The sequence below is a fragment of the Phycodurus eques genome, chromosome 8 (assembly GCF_024500275.1).
Source record: "Phycodurus eques isolate BA_2022a chromosome 8, UOR_Pequ_1.1, whole genome shotgun sequence".
In the NCBI taxonomy this organism is placed as follows: Eukaryota; Metazoa; Chordata; class Actinopteri; order Syngnathiformes; family Syngnathidae; genus Phycodurus; species Phycodurus eques.
In genome coordinates this window covers 16085901-16103914 of record NC_084532.1, presented here as the reverse complement: position 1 = coordinate 16103914, position 18014 = coordinate 16085901, and the positions used below count along the sequence as shown (strand labels likewise).

The 18014-nt window shown below is 40.5% G+C and overlaps 1 protein-coding gene across 5 annotated transcripts in view; it reads left to right on the top strand.

Moving 5' to 3' along the window:
* Positions 1-14115, top strand: part of rabgap1l (RAB GTPase activating protein 1-like) — a 110023-nt gene extending 95908 nt beyond the window's left edge. For 3 of the 5 annotated variants that reach the window (XM_061682938.1, XM_061682937.1, XM_061682940.1), the window contains 7 exons: positions 6745-6837; positions 8739-8849; positions 9099-9203; positions 10688-10771; positions 10953-11024; positions 11537-11737; positions 11812-14115. In XM_061682938.1, coding sequence (XP_061538922.1) covers positions 6745-6837; positions 8739-8849; positions 9099-9203; positions 10688-10771; positions 10953-11024; positions 11537-11737; positions 11812-12045 — 900 coding nt within the window. In that variant the 3' untranslated portion in view covers positions 12046-14115. Of the gene's footprint in view, positions 1-6744; positions 6838-8738; positions 8850-9098; positions 9204-10216; positions 10772-10952; positions 11025-11536; positions 11738-11811 lie in introns of those variants that run through there. The other 2 variants (XR_009769002.1, XM_061682939.1) reach the window with 2 other exon arrangements.
* The last annotated feature ends 3899 nt before the right edge of the window (positions 14116-18014 follow it).

The following is an 18014-nucleotide window of genomic DNA, read 5'->3' as shown; positions in this document are numbered from 1 at the left end:
CATCACAATGGCGTACATGTGCAATGAATACCTTTATGACAGTGTCCATCAAAACTGAGCGTCATGATTTTTTTTTCATTTAAAGTGGGTGTATTTTCATTTTCATGTTCATGCTTTGTAGTGTTTCTTTAAGCGGTTCTGTAAATTAGGAGATTGCATAGACAGTACATGGATGTATTTTTTATTTAATTATTTCTGGTTTTAGGGTGAAATCTTCATAAATGTGATGCTTTAGCATGGATAGCACAATCCTTCAATGCAGGCTTTACTGTGTTCACACATACTGTAGGTGCTGCAGTTTCTTACTCAAAAAGTTATCAAATGGTTCTCTTTATTGCTCCTTTTTCACTGCACTGCTGTACTTGGCGCTACTTCCTTCGCTTTTTGGCGGTCTGTTTCCCACTTCAAAGTAGTGCCGCTCCAGTAGTCATGAGAAACCATGAAAAACATACTGTACTGCATCAGTCAGAAAAAGAATCCCGAACAACAACAATGAAGGAAAATAATAATCGCCCTTTAATTCTTTGCATGTGGCTCTTGGCCATGGAAATGAAACAAGGCAGCAAGAAAACACCCTGCAACAGAGTAAGCTAACATTAACCTGTATGTTCATTGGTGTAATTTCTAGCAATCTATCCTCACTTCTTACAGTGTGACACCATGATTCCAAATCTGCTCACACATTTGGTATCGGCTCAGCGTGTTTGGAACTCCAGCTGACCAGGCACTGTAAATCAGTGATTCTAAGCTGGTGGGTTAATACCCAAAGTCAGTTGTGGACCAATTTTGGGTGGGTCGCAGACAGCTAGTAAAGAATTTTACACTGACTGTATTATTCCTATTCTGATTTTTTTTGTCACAGTACAGAGGCGTACAAAGTTTCCACACGGAACAGCGTAGGAAAGTGACAAGAAATTAGACTTCCTTGTGGTTTAGCCACAAGTCTACTCTGTAAACATATACAGTGCAGCTCAGTCTTTAGCTGGCGGATCTCATGGCAAGCAATATGCCTTTGGCAGTACAGCAAACTTATTGGAAACGACATTTAAAAGTAGAATATAATGTGAATATGTTATCAGAGGCTATTTTTAAACCCCCCAAAAAGTCTTCATTATTTTTACCTTCTATGAAAGTGGGTCATGACTTTGCAACAATAGAAAATGCAGGTCCCAGGTTAACAACAGTTGAGAACCACTGCCGTAAATCATACCTCATAGTAGCTAGTTGCAATTGTTTTTGCCAGTGGAAATGCGTAAAGAGCGAGTAGACTTAGTGTTCAGTCTTTATCCTGCCTAATTAACGTTTCAGCTAAAAGTTAAATATATCATTGTTAAAATTGTTATTCGGGACTGTTTTATCACATCAAATGGTTTATATGTTTTAACTTGACTTCCTGTTTTGAGCTTGTTGCCTTTTATTCCGAAGGGTATGCACCGGAACTCAGCATTTTGGCATGAAAAGTAACTTCAAACGACACCGGTGAATTTTATGTAGGTTTTTTTTTAATGAATGGAACCAAATTCTATAAAACGTTGATTCCTTTCCCTACCCACCAATGAGGCACAAGGTTAGTGTTTGTGATACTGTGAGATGACATTTGTGAATTTTCTCCCAATTCATTGTGACGTAATATTGCTACAGTGAAGTTTTAGCTCAATGTTAAGCTTTTTTTTTTTTTTTCTGTCATCGGTTCTTACATTGATAAAGGCTAAAAACCATCAGAGCAAAAGTGCAACCAACCGTTTGTGACTTGTTACCTCAATGTGGGCATAGATGTATTTTATTGTTTCACTCACCCAATTGACTGAGAGTTGACTTCACTGAAGACCTGCGTTGTGAAAGCCTCCTTTGCACAATCTAATCTTGGAATGCACTGAGGCGACGGGTCATTAATTTTAACAAAGTTAAGACACACTTTTGTTCGCCGCCGCCGTTGGTCACAAGCACGTCTTAGTGTGCATTCTTCTTTGTTAGTTTTCGCCACTTCAGGGTCGGCGGACTGTAGGCATCGAAACTGGGAACCGAAATTTATAAATTTGAACGATTCCTGGAGAACCGTAACATTAGTCCCTGTTCCAACCGGTTCTCGATTCTTGATGCCCAACCCTACTCATATTTATATTATCCTCAAAAGCTTTGCAGATGTCAGGGGGACAGGCCTGTAGACATTCAGACCGAGATTGCAGGTTTCTTGGTGATTGGGATGACGGTGGAGCGTTTGAAACAGGATGGTACTTCACACAGTTCCAGAGATCTATTGGAGATCTTTGTGAAGACTGGAGCAAACTGGCCCGCGCAGACTTTGAGGCAGGATGGGGACACAAGGTCTGGGCTCGCCGCTCACATCCTATTCATGAATGGCCAATGCAGAAGGCTGAGGTGTGATGGTGGTTGGTGGTATGGTGCTGTGTTAGTGTCCTTTTCGAATCTGCAGTAGAAGGTGATCAAGTAGTCACCTAGTACTCTTTTGTTCTCCACTTTGGGGGTATGGTCACCTGTAGTTGGTTAGCGCCAGACTGACTTAGAGTCGTTGGCAGTAAACTGTTTTTCTAGCTTTTCTGCATAATTTGCCTTTGTTAATTTCTTTTATCATCTTATTTCTAGCGTGATTGTACAGGGCTCTGTCCCCACTTCGATAGGCGACCTTTTTAGCCTGGCAAGTTGCTGAAGTTTAGCAGTGAACCACAGCTTGTTATTTTTGAACGTGCAAAACGTCTTTATTTGAACACACACAGAAACTGATCATCGGATGTGCCACTGTATATTCATCCAGGCTGCCAGTTGAAGTTTCAAAGACATTCCAGTCTGTGCAGTGTAAACAGCCTTGGAGTTCTATCTTTGCATCATTGGTCCACTTACTCACTGTTTTCACCATAGACTTCGCACATTTAAGTTTGTGGCTGTATGAATGAGTGAATTATTAAGTGAATTAAGCAGTGCTCAGACGAGCCCAGAGCTGCACAGGGGATGGCACGGTTGCGTCATTTAGCGTGGTATAGCAGTGGTCTAGAATGTTGTTTTCCCTGGTAGGACACTCGATGGGCTGCTTGTATTTAGGGAGTTTGTAGTTGATTTTAGCTTTTTTAAAATCCCCGAGTATAATGAGGGGTGCTTTTTTTCAAGTTCGTTTACTTGTTCAGCGAGCGTTAGCCATGCGGTGTTCGTGTAAGCCTGGGGAGGATTGTTGACACCCTTGAAAGAGGCGAACTCGCGTGCCGAGTTGTATAGCTTACAGTTCAAAAACAGCGACTCCAAGTTCGGGCTGCAGTGTGTGTTGAGCGCCAAGACGTCGGTCGGCACAACATTTTTCATTGAAATAGAAGTATATTCTGCCGCCTTTTTTTCGCCCCGATAGCTCTGTGATGCGGTTCACTTGGTGTAGTAGTAAGAGTTGATTGATCCCAGGAAAGGGATGAGGTGCATTCATACAGCTCTTCAGTCTGCGGTCAGATTACACAATTTGCCAAAATAAACTTTTATTGCCAGGGAACATTTCCTGAATATATCGTATTTTTAGGACCTCAAGAGGCCTGTTATTATTTTTTTTCTAACATGCATTAGTGGCATTCAAAGCTTATCAACATGCAAGGTAACACATTGTTAATTTGTCCTCTTTGGTTTCATATGTTAATATTTTTGGTCGACCTGCGTACACCAAGCTGCCTTTTCTTCCCATAGAGATAACAGCAGAATAGGCACACATTCTCTTTTATCTGTGAGGAAAATGTGTGTTGCATAGATTACAATGTCATGTTCATTTACCTTAATAGGTCCTCCCAGTGGATAATGGGTCAGTACACAGTTCAAGGCATTTTGAATAATTAGGCATAGAATTTGGCTCCAATAGTTATCATTGTCAGCAATTGTGATCTTTGGGTGCAACATGCAGAGTTTGCAAAAAAACATCTAAGTTGGTTAGAAGCTAGACTCTTTTTGAAGGGTCAGATAATAGAACTATAGTTTTATGAGGTATTGTGCTAAACACTGAACCATTGCAATATGTTCAAGTGATACTATATATGTGACCTCGGTTTTTGTTGATTCATAGCCCTTAACCTTCTGAGACCAAATATTATATATTTGGTCTCATATTTTTGTTTTTGTTTTTTCCATTTTTTTCCCCCCCCCAAATAGCAATAGAATTATTTGGAGAGTAAACTGGAGTGTAATAAGGAGAGCAGCATATCCGCCCTTGCCATAACTACCCTGTTGAATGATGAAACCCAAAATATACAGTATACTGATTGGTCACAACATTCGGTCCACATGCACATTTAAACACGATTCAATAACAAAGAGCTCATCTTATTATTATTATTGTGGTTTTAGTTTGCAGAGATATTTAACTGCAACCCTCAGTGAGTCAGGTGTTTGACTTGATCACACAAACAAGACACACCTTGGCATCACAAAGAGAACGCATGACCAGAATCCCCAAAAGTAACAGTTGGCACTATGGAGATGTTGTTTCCACACCGGGGAGCTCAAATTACAGCCCGCTTGAAGCAGACCCACACAAAAACAGCTCAATATCAGTGAGTCTTTCGGCAGGTCTTTTTTTTTTTCAGCTGATTTAGTTGAAACAGCGCAGTTCATGTACCACTTGCATTTTCTTTGACAAACTTGGAAGTAAAGCCAGTTATTAGATTGTATCATTTCAGGAGTGATCAGCCTTTAGAATTCACTCATAGCCAAATTCATTTATATGTTGTTTGCAATGTAGGTCATAATAATAAACCTAATTTAGCTCAACAGTGGGGAACGTTTTCTTCTAAATATGAAGTTCTCAGTTTAAAGGTGTGTCCTTGATTTGTCTACTTTGATACGTACAAGCGATTGTAGTGGCTTGTATTTTCTAACAAAAAAATGGATCAAAAAGTTTCAAATCCTAACATCACATATCGAGACAGGTACACAATAATATATGAAGAAATTGATTGTAGACTGTTCCCATATAAAGCAAAATAAAATATATCAAATTGTATCTAACTTTATTATTATGTGCATACTCTGTTCTGAGATTATCTTGAATGGTTTCCGCTTGTAACATTTGAAAGAATTGATCTTGCAAAAGTGAAGACTAGGAACTGTGCAGCAAAACCCACAATACCACAATGATGTCAGAAGCAACGATCACTTTAAAGGGTGACAGTTCGTTCAAAATATTATATTTGTTTTTATAGGCAGCAAGCAGTGACACTGTTGATTCTTGTAATTGTGGTGAAAGACTGAAGATTATATTACTATGCTGTTTATTGCTTCTATTACTGAAGAAAGAGTCTAGTAAACTCAACTGAGCGGAGATGATAATCATAATAATGCTCAGTTTTGATTGACAGGGCCAAAGAGATACTAATTTAACAATGTTTATTTTTGTGGAACTGCACTGCATCACATTGAGAGGTGTTTCTAATATTTTGCCACTTTCATTTACACCTTTGCAGTAGGATGATTTATTTTTTTACCCCTTCTACAAATGACATCGTTTTGGATCTAAGTTGTGTGATGTAAGGAACACAAACTAACATTGTGGCTATTCTAACAATGCATAGCATTCCTCATCGATCAAATATTGACCCACTGGTATAGTTGTATATAAATAAATAAATAAATATAGAATTCCCTTTTGACTAAAAAATATTTCACAGTTGGCTTCAGAATCAGAATCATCTTTATTTGCCAAGTATGTCCAAAAAAACATACAAGGAATTTGTCTCCGGTAGTTGGAGCCGCTCTAGTACAACAACAGACAGTCAATTGACAGAGAACTCTTTTGAGACATAAAGACATTGACCAAAAACAGTCACTGAGCAATAAGGGGTTAATAGTTATCTGGTAATGCTGGTACCTTTTTTTTTTTGACAATTGTGCAAAAGATGCAAAGTCCTCTAGCACTTAGAGCAGTTTGAATGACTAATATTGCAATAGTCTGGCGTAATGACCACTGTGCAAAGGGCGCCGAGACTTCAAGGAATGTATGCAGTTTAAAGTGACGAGTAGCGAGATAATGTTGGTTGTGCAAATGTTGCAGATACTCCTCAGTCAGTGTGCAAATGGGGCAGATGCTACTCTGGCATGAGTGGGCAGTATTGGTCAACAACAGATATGCAAATAGCGCAGCGTGGCTCTACTACTACAGTGAGTGCACGAGTAATATATAATTGGCCCCACAGAAATGTGACAATGAACTCAAGTAAAAAAATTGCCAACATGTTGTAATGGAATTTAGGTTAGGTGTTTAAGAAGTTGATCGCAAGAGGGAAGAAGATGTTGGAATGTCTGCTAGTTCTAGTTTGCATTGATCGGTAGCGCCTACCTGAGGGAAGGAGCTGGAAGAGCTGGTGACCGGGATGCGGAGGGTCCTAGAGGATTTTGCACGCTCTTGTCTTAGTTCTGGCAGCGTGCAAGTCCTCAAGGGCGGTTAGGGGGGTACCGACAATCCTTTCAGCAGTTTTGATTGTCCGTTGCAGTCGGAGTTTGTCCTTTTTTGTAGCAGCACCAAACCAGACTGTGATGGAAGAACACAGGACTGATTCGATGACCGCTGTGTAGAACTGCCCCAGCAGCTCCCGTGGCAGGCCGTGCTTTCTCAGAAGCCGCAGGAAGTACATCCTCTGCTGGGCCTTTTTGAGGACGGAGTTGATGTTGTACGGGGATGGTTCCAAGTTAAATAAGCCCTGTTTTGTATCACAAGCCGCTGAGACTGGATGTGTGTATGCATGAATAGTGCATTTGTTTTTTTAGGTTCCAACAAAGAAGCTCAAGAAGTTTGAGAAAGAATATCAGACGCTGAAAGAGAGCCAGCTACAACAAGAAGACCCCATTGACCGATACCAGGTACAAACACACATACAACTTTGGGTTCTGCGTATCCTGTATTTCTTCATCAGCAGTCATCTTGCATGGTGGATAAGTTAAATAATATTGTTGCCTCTGGTACTGGAACATTGTTTAAACATCGTTGTTTGTTACAAACTTCCTTAATTTCCCTTTTCAAGTGTATTTTTCAAAATTATAATTGGTGTCGTTACTAAGATTACAATTCTGTGAGTGTAGCTTTCTCAAGTCCTGCTTTTCAGTTGGACTTATTCAGGCTTAAAATGTGACTTTTATCACTGTTAAACATGTATCATATCTATTCCTGGTACTGTCAAAGCTCTTCTGCACTTTCAAATGTTATTTGAACATTCAGATAATGAAGCTGCTGCTTCTGTGTTCCACATTTTCTCATTTGTTGAGTTTTATTGGACAGTTTTATATTTTTGTTTTCTCCAAAGCAATCATTTTAAGCACCTGTTAAATTCATTTCATTGCAAAAAGTAAGGTATTCTCTCATGGCGCTATTATTTTTTTGTTCAAGTAGAATGTGCTTGCTTATGGATCAAATGTCATAATGAAAACAAAAACCTACAAATTCTCTTGCACCAAGTATTATGAAACGAGTGAGAATTGTCAAATAGCTGCTTTTGGAAAGAAGGAAGTTTACTGTTTACTTTTGATAAGATGTTGAAATAAGTAGTTTCCTCTTCTGCCAATAGAGAGGCTGTTTGAGACCAAGACGGAAGTCTTTGTTGGGGACATACCAGCTCACCATTTTTCTGTGGTTTAGTCTTTCTCCATTTTATTTTTATTTTTCTTCTTTCATGCAATTGTACTTAGTCTTTACCATTGCTTATCTTGGTTTATAAGAGTAACCAAAGCTGGAAGAGAGAGAGGGAGGCTGGAAATTGTTGGAGCGAGAGGGGAAACTCCTATCAGGATCATGGGTTAGTTTAGTTTGTGTGCTGCAGCCTTGATAGCAAGACTCGGGATTGCAGGTCCTGGTAATATCTTTTTGCTCTCTTTCAAAGAATTGATTGTAAGACAATATTGCAAACTATTGCATACCTTTGTGAGGATATTAACATGTGATATGAAGCTCGTGTGTTAATTTCTCCAATGAAAGTGTCCAAAGTCAAAGGAATTCATCCGACTGTATTTGAAGAGATAAAAACATGATGTGCGGGCAACTGCAACAGTAGAATCTACCGACAGGATCTCACTGTAATTGCCTTAATTAGACTTGCTTGCTGACAGGAAGCAACAAATTGGCTCGCAAGAGTGACATCCAAACTACCTCTGTTCCTTCCAGGACCTGATGGTCTCATTAGATAAATGTATCCTGATTCCAAGGAATTCACTTCATTCAAACTCACTATTTATACGTACGTCAGCGTCTGCATGTTAGGACCTAAGTTCTCAGCTCGAGGCAAAAGAGGTTTTTGTTGTTGTATAAAAGTTATCTCTGTCACATGACTTTTGCTGACAACGACAACAGTCTTATTATTAAGTCAACGTTGTCATGTGAGAGGCTGTTTAAGGCAGTCATGAGATGCCAGTGAAGGGCTACAATGGCCACGCTAACACGATGCTGTTGCCCAGGTTTTATTTATTTAGTTTGTTTATTTTGGGGGGGGGGGGGTCTTTTGAATTTTGCTTTTTGGGATACGCAAGAAATTGAGTAAAATGAATTGAGACTGAAGATTTTTGGGTCCTTTAGTTATTTGTGCATTTGAGATTTTGTTTTGAGTATTGTGAAAGTGCATCTAAACAAACACTAAAACGTAATATTTTTTATCAGAAGCCGTTTTCTCATAGAAAGACCTTATACTGTAGTTAATGAGACATGCATGTTTTAATTATCTCACGCGGCCCTTTATATCTGTCATCGGTACGTGTGTACGTGTTGTTGCTTATAGAGGGAGAACCGCCGTCTTCAAGAGGCCAGTATGCGGCTAGAACAAGAGAATGACGACTTGGCCCACGAACTGGTCACCAGTAAGATTGCCCTAAGGAATGATCTTGACCAGGTAATTGAAATTCTAAAATCCAATCTTTCACAACAAACTTCCAAAGCTGATCATATTTTGAATCGCCTGTGTTGGACAGTATAATATGAATGTATAGGCCTATACTAATACGACCAGTTAACTCAGTACTATTTAAATACTAGATCCCGCCTTTCTGGCTAAGCAAAGGTGGCTGTGCAATGTGACGGAATAAGCTGCACATCTGTTGTGTAGTAAGGGTTGTACGTTTGTGTGTTTATGTGCATTCAGGCAGAAGACAAGGCCGATGTTTTGAACAAAGAGTTGCTCAGCAACAAGCAGCGTCTGGTGGAGACGGAGGAGGAGAAGAGACAACAGGAGGAGGAGACAGCTCAGGTAACGGCCCCTCTCACACTGCCTTTCCGCAGAATTGGCGCATCAGAGGAATTACAGTAGCACAAGCATTTATTCACCTGTGACTTTCAGAAAGAACTCACCCAAGCTGGACATTGCCATGTTTGTAATGCACACAGCTGTTGAGGCATTGCACGTTTAGATAATTACATGAGTTGCACATTAGCGCAAGCTTCTGAGACAGTGACCTTTGCTGTCAACACAAAGGCCACAGGTAGCGTTAACACTCAATGCGGTCGTGGCTTCCAGCTTTGCCGTGACACACTGCCCGTGTTCCTGCTTCGTTACTTCTTTTATACTGCGTTGGAAAGCAGCAAGTTATTCGTTCCAAGTATAAGCCATTTTATTTGGCTCAGTTTTTGTTAAAAGCTTGGCTGCAATGCAAGAGGACAGTCTTTGTTTGATATATTTGTGGATTTCTGTCTACTGTTCATTTTTGTGTCTTATAAGCCGATGTCGTCTGGACACCTTTAATGTTGTATGACTCCAAATAAGGTAAATATAAAAATAAAAACGTCACTGGTCGATTTCAACCCTTCAGTTCACATTGGCACTTTACACCAGTGATTCCAAACAACTGCACATTAGTGTGCCATAATAAATTATCCAGTTTAACTTCATTGGTCCAGAAATTATGTATTTCCTACAAATAATGTATATTTGTTCAAATAGTGACAGACGTAACAATTAAATGCTCTTCTTGCACTACCACCACACGATTATTTTAGCATGTAGACGTTTTGTAACATTTTTGTTTGGTCGTGTACCGGGAGAGTTTTTTAATTTATTTTTTCCCCCAAATATGCGCCTTGGCTTGATAAATGTTAGGAAAAACTCCCTTATACACGGGATGGCGAGTTTGGGAAAAGCTGTGAAAATAGCTGCGATAGATGGTCAATGTGAAATCTGGCATCCTTTGCCCCCTTTTCAAACATGAGGGTTCTTTTGATCTACAATCATTATATTGAAAGTGATTGCTATGTTCTTGTGTTCAGATTCATTCCCGAAAAGAAACTGGACCAAAAAGAATGACTCCACTCAAACTTCACACCCAGTGATTTTATTCTTTTTATACAGTATTTCATATTTCTATGCCACAAACCGTAAGGAAGGTGAAGGTAACTCTAAAGGTACTTAACTGCACCACTCAGTGAAGTGTTTTCTTTGGTTACCTTATTTAGATACATTGTAGGAGTAAAGAGCAAAGATCAAAATTTTCATTGGTATGAAGAACTTTTGATGCAGCTTATTAGTGGCCATTAGGCTGTGCAGGTGTGCCGTAGACATAAATGTTCCACTGTTTATGTCCACAGAGACAATGATGTAATGCAATTACACTGTATGTGTTGCCATTATTGAGAGAGAAGAGATTGACTGTTATTCACAGTGCTTCATTCTCCCATCGTCTGTCATTTTAACTGGGCCTTTTCTTTTCTCTTTCCTTGTCTTGTTGTTGACACCATCAGCTGAAGGAAGTGTTCAGGAGGGAGCTGGAGAAAGCCGAGCTCGAGATCAAGAAAAGCACAGCCATCATAGCGGAGTACAAACAGGTCAGATATCGTCGGTTCATCCCCTGAAGCCTTGATCACTTGGTCAATTTGAACACATTCGCATGAGTTATTTATAGCATCATCACAATTTGTTTTATCAGGCAAAGTACAGTACAGTACTTCAGTGCATCCTATGGTTCAAGCCTCATCTGTTATCTAAGCAGCTTGGTCTGAATTTCAGATCTGCTCCCAACTTAGCACCAGGCTGGAAAAGCAGCAGGCAGCAACGAAAGAGGAGCTGGACATTGTCAGGGTGAGATTTTTTTTATTCTTTTAATTCGTTAGGTGTTATTCTTTAGGACCGGGCCACACAATTCAAATACAGTTCAGGCAAAGTAAGAGCACGACATCTAATTGGATACTAAATAAATCTAATGTGAGGGAAATGAGACAGAGAAAAAAATAAAAATACATTCAAAAAATTGACATCTAAATTGCTCGCAACTGCACAGTCTGAATCCACTCTTAATGGAACCTCGTTGACATAACTGCTGAACATTTATTCAGAACTAATATTTTAAAGAGATGTGTTGTTTCCCTTGCGTCATTATGTATGGTGTCAACATCTCCAGTATATAAAGTTCTGATTAAATATTTATTAAAAAAAAAACTGTTAGCAGGACAAAGCAATGTCAATATGAAAAATGCAACTTGGAGGCAGTAACAAGGCTGTGTTTTACCAGATGATTTGTCACGGATACTTTCCTGCTAGAACGTATTGAGTTCGTTAGTCTCCTCTTAGCTTGTATGCGTGTTTCTGTGCAGAGTAAAGTCGCAGGTTGCGAGCACTGCCGAGACCTGTTCAGCACCCTGCGGTCCCTCCAAGTGTCGTCCCCGGGCCGCGACAACGCAACCTCCGAGCCGATGGACGAGGAAAAAGACGGACTGAAGGAGCAGCTCAGGCAGATGGAACTGGAGCTGGCACAGACCAAACTACAGCTGGTGGAGGCCAAGTGTCGCATTCAGGTGAGCAGGAACACTAAACAGTCATTTTGATGCAGTCACTCTCACGCGCTGAGATTCTTCTTGTGGCCACGCAGGAGCTCGAACACCAGCGAGGAGTCCTGATGAACGAGATCCAAGCGGCCAAGAACTCTTGGTTGAGCAAAACGTTGAGCTCCCTCAAGAGCTCGGCCTCATCTTCGTCCACCTCCTCATCCCAGAGTCCTGTGTCCTCCAAAGGAAGGCCCAGCCTAGAGTTCCTCGCTTCGCCTGCGCAAAGGATCGCACAGAGGAGAAATGCAGTGTTCCTTTTCTGGCTATCTGGACTGTGACTAGATGGAAGAAGGAAAGGTGAAGCAAAACAGGAGACTGGACCTGGCCTGAGTAAATCCATACAATATGGCCTCCTTTGCAGGTGATAGAGTTTCAGTTCTGTTCGGTCCGTTATAGCCCTCAAGCCTCACTAAAAAGAGGAACGGCTTCTTAGTGAGGTTCTAGCGCTTCTACACAATTATAGTGATTTCATTTGAATTATATTGCAAAAAAAAAAAATATATATATATATATATATATATATATATTGTTGTCTATGACGACGCAATAACAGCATATGTCGTGATTTGAAAAGGAGTACTGCATTGAACTTTAACCCAAAACAACACATTTGTGTTTTTCTTTATAGAATTCTAACTTAAACAGTGTCCTAACAAAAATCTTTCAAACGAATTATTCTTTGTTTTTTTTAATAACCTTGTACAGTTCGCAAAGGGGGTAAAAACAGAAAGAAAGAGAGAGACAAAAAAAAAGGTTTTGTTTTAAATTTTCGTGTGATCTCTGTAATTGTTCTGGTCCAGTCGAAACGCTGACGCGCCAAAACGACGTGCACGGACCCTCTAGAGTCTGTTTCACTTCTGCCTCCCCACTCAGGGGTTTTATTGGACTCTCTGCCTGTGTCATGCGAATCTAATTTCATTCATTATCAACACATCCAGTTGGTGCCTGCAAGTATTTCATTTGTTTTTAATGAAAGCAAATTCCTCCTGAAGGCATCTCTTTGTGAAATATGTCCGTCGTTCTGAAGAGAACCAAAGAGGGCATGTTCTTCCCATACATGTCGTTTCCATCTTTTGATACTGTAATTTTATTTTGAATTATGTAATGGTCACAGATTGCTGCATATCCCTGCTGCATATCTCCGCTACATGCTGGCTTAAGTTGCACTGATTTAGTATTGAGTTTCAAATAGTTCCCTTATATTCCCATGCGCCAATAGTCCATCTTTATTGCCAAAATTGAAAGGTGCATTTGCACAACTGTACCAACACCTTGTTTGCTTTTCAGCATATTAAAAAGAAAAATACCTCTGACTGTTGTGGAGCTGGAGAGCACACAGTTCATATTGTATGTAAGTGGTGACTCTATTGCTCGGTACTCACTTTAACAAGCCAATTACAAAAAGCAATTGTAGCTGATACGGAGGAGAGAGAGTGGCAACGTTTTTTTTAGAATAATTTTTATTTAGGAAGAGTATATGGACAAAGGTTGCGCGGTGGAATAGCTGTTAGCAGCTCTGCTTGTGAGGTTTGGGGTTCAAATCTCGACTCCTGCCTTCCTGTGTGGAGTTTACATGCTCTCCGTGTGCCTCCAGTTCACTCCCACGTTCAAAACAACAAATGTGTTCGGTTCATTGATGACGAAATTGTATGTGAATTTGAGCGTGAATAGTTAGTTTGTAGTCTACAGTATGTGCCATGTGATTGGCTGTCCACCCCTCCAGGGTGTACCCTGCCTCTTGCCCAAAATCAGGCATAAATCACCAATTGGAATTCAAAAGAAAAGCCTTAGCGGTTAGCAGGCGGAGTACGGTCCGTCTTTGGTGCCAACCATTTGTTTTTTATCCCGGCTGCTGTCAGCCTCCGGACTGTGTGTGGGTGTGCTTGTGTTTGCTCAAAGTATGTTGGAGTCTTTTCAGTTGGCTGCCTTTTTGTTGCTGACTGAAGTCGTTGGTCGTGCCATAGCAGCCTCCCTGGCCCTGTTGGGTCCCGTTGGACGCCCATTCAGTCAAGCAGCCTAACTGGACCAAATGCACGAAAGGGGGGAGACGCTGATGTTTCCATTCACATTCCTTCTGCTTTTTTACATGTTGTGACCATCCCAACAACATGAGGTGTCATGTAAATTTTGGCCCAGACCCTCGTCATTTACATGCACTAACAAACACTGTTATAAGATTTTGGCTGGTTTAAAAGTTCCTTGAAGCCCAGCGCATAATGATTAAAGCTGAGAATTATTGTCACAGATAGGACAGTTGCCAGTTTCTCTTTCACTCTAACTGTTCACTTTGAGAGGAGATTGCTGTTAAGTCACTGTCTGATCTGTATTAATAAATGTCATGGCTTCTATTCATTTTGAGTTTTTATTGAATTTCCATTTTCTGTTCATGTAAATGTACCAACTGTTAATTTCCGACTCGTGCAAATGGATGGACGGTTTGTTCATCTTTACCTGAAGACTAAAGAGGCTTCAACAAATAAAGAGTGTAATCAAAGGTGTGTCTTGCTGATAACATTTGTGTATTTACAAAGAGCATCTGTTGTCCTGGTGATGTCATTCTGGGCTAAGGTAGACCTGGTAATGTAACAGGGCCATGTTAAAATATGTTCATTAGCAGATCTGCAGGCAGTGTGGGTTCAGTTCCCACTGAGTGTTGGTGTGGGTGTATGGTTGTCTGTGTCTATACGAGCCCTGCGCCTGACTGGAATTCAGTTCAGGGTTTAGGCCACCTTTTGCCCCAAGTCAGCTGGGATAGGCTCAAGCACCCCGTGACCCTGAAAGATTAGCGGAATTGAGAATGGACGGATGTTAGAAGAATACTTTTGGTTTCAAGTTGTGCTGATACCATGTGACACGCAAAAACACACGACTGGATCCACAACTAACTACCGTTGGGTCACATGAGGTTTACCTGAAGCCGAGTTAAGCTTTGTCTGCTGAAACACTCCAATTTTTCTTTGCTCCAGAAAACTAGTAGGCGAACACAGTGCTGAGCCATCAACGTCAGCAAGGCCTAAACACTATCAATTCATTCTGTGTTCAATGAAATTGTATTAATTTATTCCTTCCCAACGGTCTATTCACTGCTTCCAATATGTCTATGTGGGATGTTAAGAGATTTTGTCCCATCAGATATCAGCCTCTCTGTGCAGCTGTCAATCTAATCTGCCCAGGACCTTCCGTAGTGCTGGCCAATGGAAGGTCAACTATTTTTCGCAATTGGACCAAATGCAATTTCCACAACTGGTGAGCATCTGGCGCTGAACAAGAAAAGAAACAATTCACATAACTGATGCTATTGAATGAACAAAAGTTATCCTTAGTCCTAAAATCAGAGGTTAAATGTCCTCTGATTGGTTTGTTTACTTTACTGGCAACATGATGGGCTAATGGTTACCACCACAGTTTGCTCACAGTTTGGAGGTTCTGGATTCAAAACTGGTCTCTGGTCTTCCTATGTGGAGTTAACATGTTCCCCCTGTGCTTGGGTGGGTTTTCTCTGGGTACTTCAGCTTGCTTCCACATTACAAAAACATGCATTTTAGGTTCATTGAAAACTCAAAACTGTCAGCCCAAGTAGTCTCCAGCTCACCTGTGATGCTAATGAAAACAAGTGCTATAGAACATCGATGGATGGACGCTTCACTTCTGCATTAATACAAATCTGAGAAGTTAACAAAATAGCAGTGTTGTCTTTTTTTTTTTTTTTGTAGGCAGACATTTAGTTTTCCCAAGACTACACACAGCAGCTGCACAGTAGTCCTGTAACTCTATGCACCTTTTCAACACAAGACATGTACCTCACAAAACCTTCAGACATGATGTACTGTATGTGTGGGGAACTCTTGTCGTTTTGAGTGTGGTTTGTGCTGGGGAATTACGGGGTGCAATGTACACTAACTTTGAGCCCACTAGAGGGAGCTCTACTATGGTGATAGGAATCTCAGACTTGTAAACCATGCGTGACATGGTTTTTGTTGTTGTCAGAGAGTAGTCAGTATGCAGCCAGTCCAAATCTTTGCTATAGTGTATCACTGATTCAATGTTAAAATTACGCCCAGATTTCAGGGAAGTTAAAAAGATAACTATAATATTGTTGAGACACAAACTTCAATGTTTCACTGGTTAACTCTAAATGAGGTCGTTGGAACACATAAGAATGTGTCCAGAGTTAATCAGTCCCATTCCTACTCAGGCTAAATTGTAGTCAGTTCAACTTCAAGTCTCGCACAACTAATCTTGACTCCAAGCATCAAATGAAGTTCATCTTATCTGGGAGTTGTTATGTTGTATATCTTAAAAGCAAAAGGCAGCAGTTGATCTAATTGTTTAAATGTATTAATTGGTTACCAATGCATTGGACATAACGACGTCAACATCGCAATGAAAATTGGGCCAAAATAAGAGAAGTGTCACGTTACAAAGAACTGCATGGATGCCCTTCCCAAATTGGACAAGAAGATAAAAAGATAGCAAACAAAACATTTAAAAAGAGCTGCAGGGGTTTCATCAAAATGTCATGCTATGAGGGTAAGTGGCAAGATACAACCCGTTTCTTAAATTACAAATACTGAAGACTTTTTGCAGAAATTTCGAGGAAGACATGACATGACACACAATCACCAAAAGAGAGGTCGGCGATATGGAGTCATACGCAAATTGAAGCATGATGACTGCAGCAACTTTTTTGGTTCACCTTTTAATACAACAATGGCTCAGCTAGGACCCAGATCGAAATCCCTTTGTCAAATGTGGGGTGAACTGAATAGGGCTGTGTAAATACAGTCAACATACAGGCATGGAAGTAAATATTGCTTCAACAAAATAATATAGATGCGTACGCACTAATGCAACCACATTTGTAATGGTTATTTCTATTTACCGCCTCCATAATAAATGTCATTGTTTTTTGGGGGGGGGGGTATTTTGTACGTGTGACATTTGTGAATATTCTTTTTTTTCTCTCTCTCTCACATACGCAGCATTACAAAAAGAGTCAGTTTGCTTTAAGAGAAAACGACCTTCTTGAAATATAATCACATGAATCTGACACTCATCCTGGGTCGCATGGGATGCATGGTTTATACATGCACCAGCAAAAGAAAGTGAAACAGAATGAATTCAGTTATTTTGCAATTTTTACTGAAAACCAACATGATCTTGAACTCCCAAATTTAGTTTATCTCAATGAGAGCCTCACACAGCAACAGGATGATGACCGACTTTCATCATTCTTTTTTTCCCTCGTCACATTTCTCCAATAAATTACACATTTCCACAGATGCTATAAGTCAACAGTTTTCATATTTCCACTCTCTCTCTCTTGACTGCGTTGAAAAGCAGAGTAGAAGTCAAAGTGATATTCTAAATGAAAATATGTGACTATCATTTGTAACGTCTCAGAGCTCAAAGGTGTCCTGTCTTTAGAGGAACATGTAAGAAAACGGGCTGAGGGCAAGTTCTTTGTTTTGGAGGAGGCTTCCTGTACCAACTGCTGACACAAATTCTGCAGTCACATCCTGAAACTGTGAACAAAGTAGATATAGAAAGTATTCACACCCCGGGAATTTTTTTCACTCTTTGTTATATTGCAGCCATTTGCTAAAATCATTTTTGTTTTTTCCTCATCAATGTACACACAGCACCCCATATTGACAGAAAGAAATTGAATTGTTGAAATTTTTGCAGCTTTATTAAAAAAGAAAAACTGAAATATCACACAACCATAAGTATTCAGACCCTTTGCTCAGTATTGAGTAGAAGCACCCTTTTGAACTATTACAGCCACGAGTCTCTTTTGGAGTGATGCAACACATTTCTCACACCTGGATTTGGGGATCCTCTGCCATTCCTTCATGCAGATCCTCTCCAGTTCTGTCAGGGTGGATGGTGAACTTAGTGGACAGCCATTTTCAGGTCTCTCCAGAGATGCTCAATTGGATTTAAGTCAGGGTTCAGGCTGGGGCATTCAAGAACAGTTGTTCTGAAGCCACTCCTTCGTTATTTTAGCTGTGTGCTTAGTCATTGTCTTTTTTGGAAGGTGAACCTTCGGCCCAGTCTGAGGTCCTGAGCACTCTGGAGGAGGTCTTCGTCCAGGATATCCCCGTACTTGGCCGCATTCATCTTTCCTTCGATTGCAACCAGTCGTCCTGTCCCTGCAGCTGAAAAACACCCCCGCAGCATGCTGCTGCCACCACCATGCTTCACTGTTGGGACTGTATTGGGACTGTACAGGTGATGAGCAGTG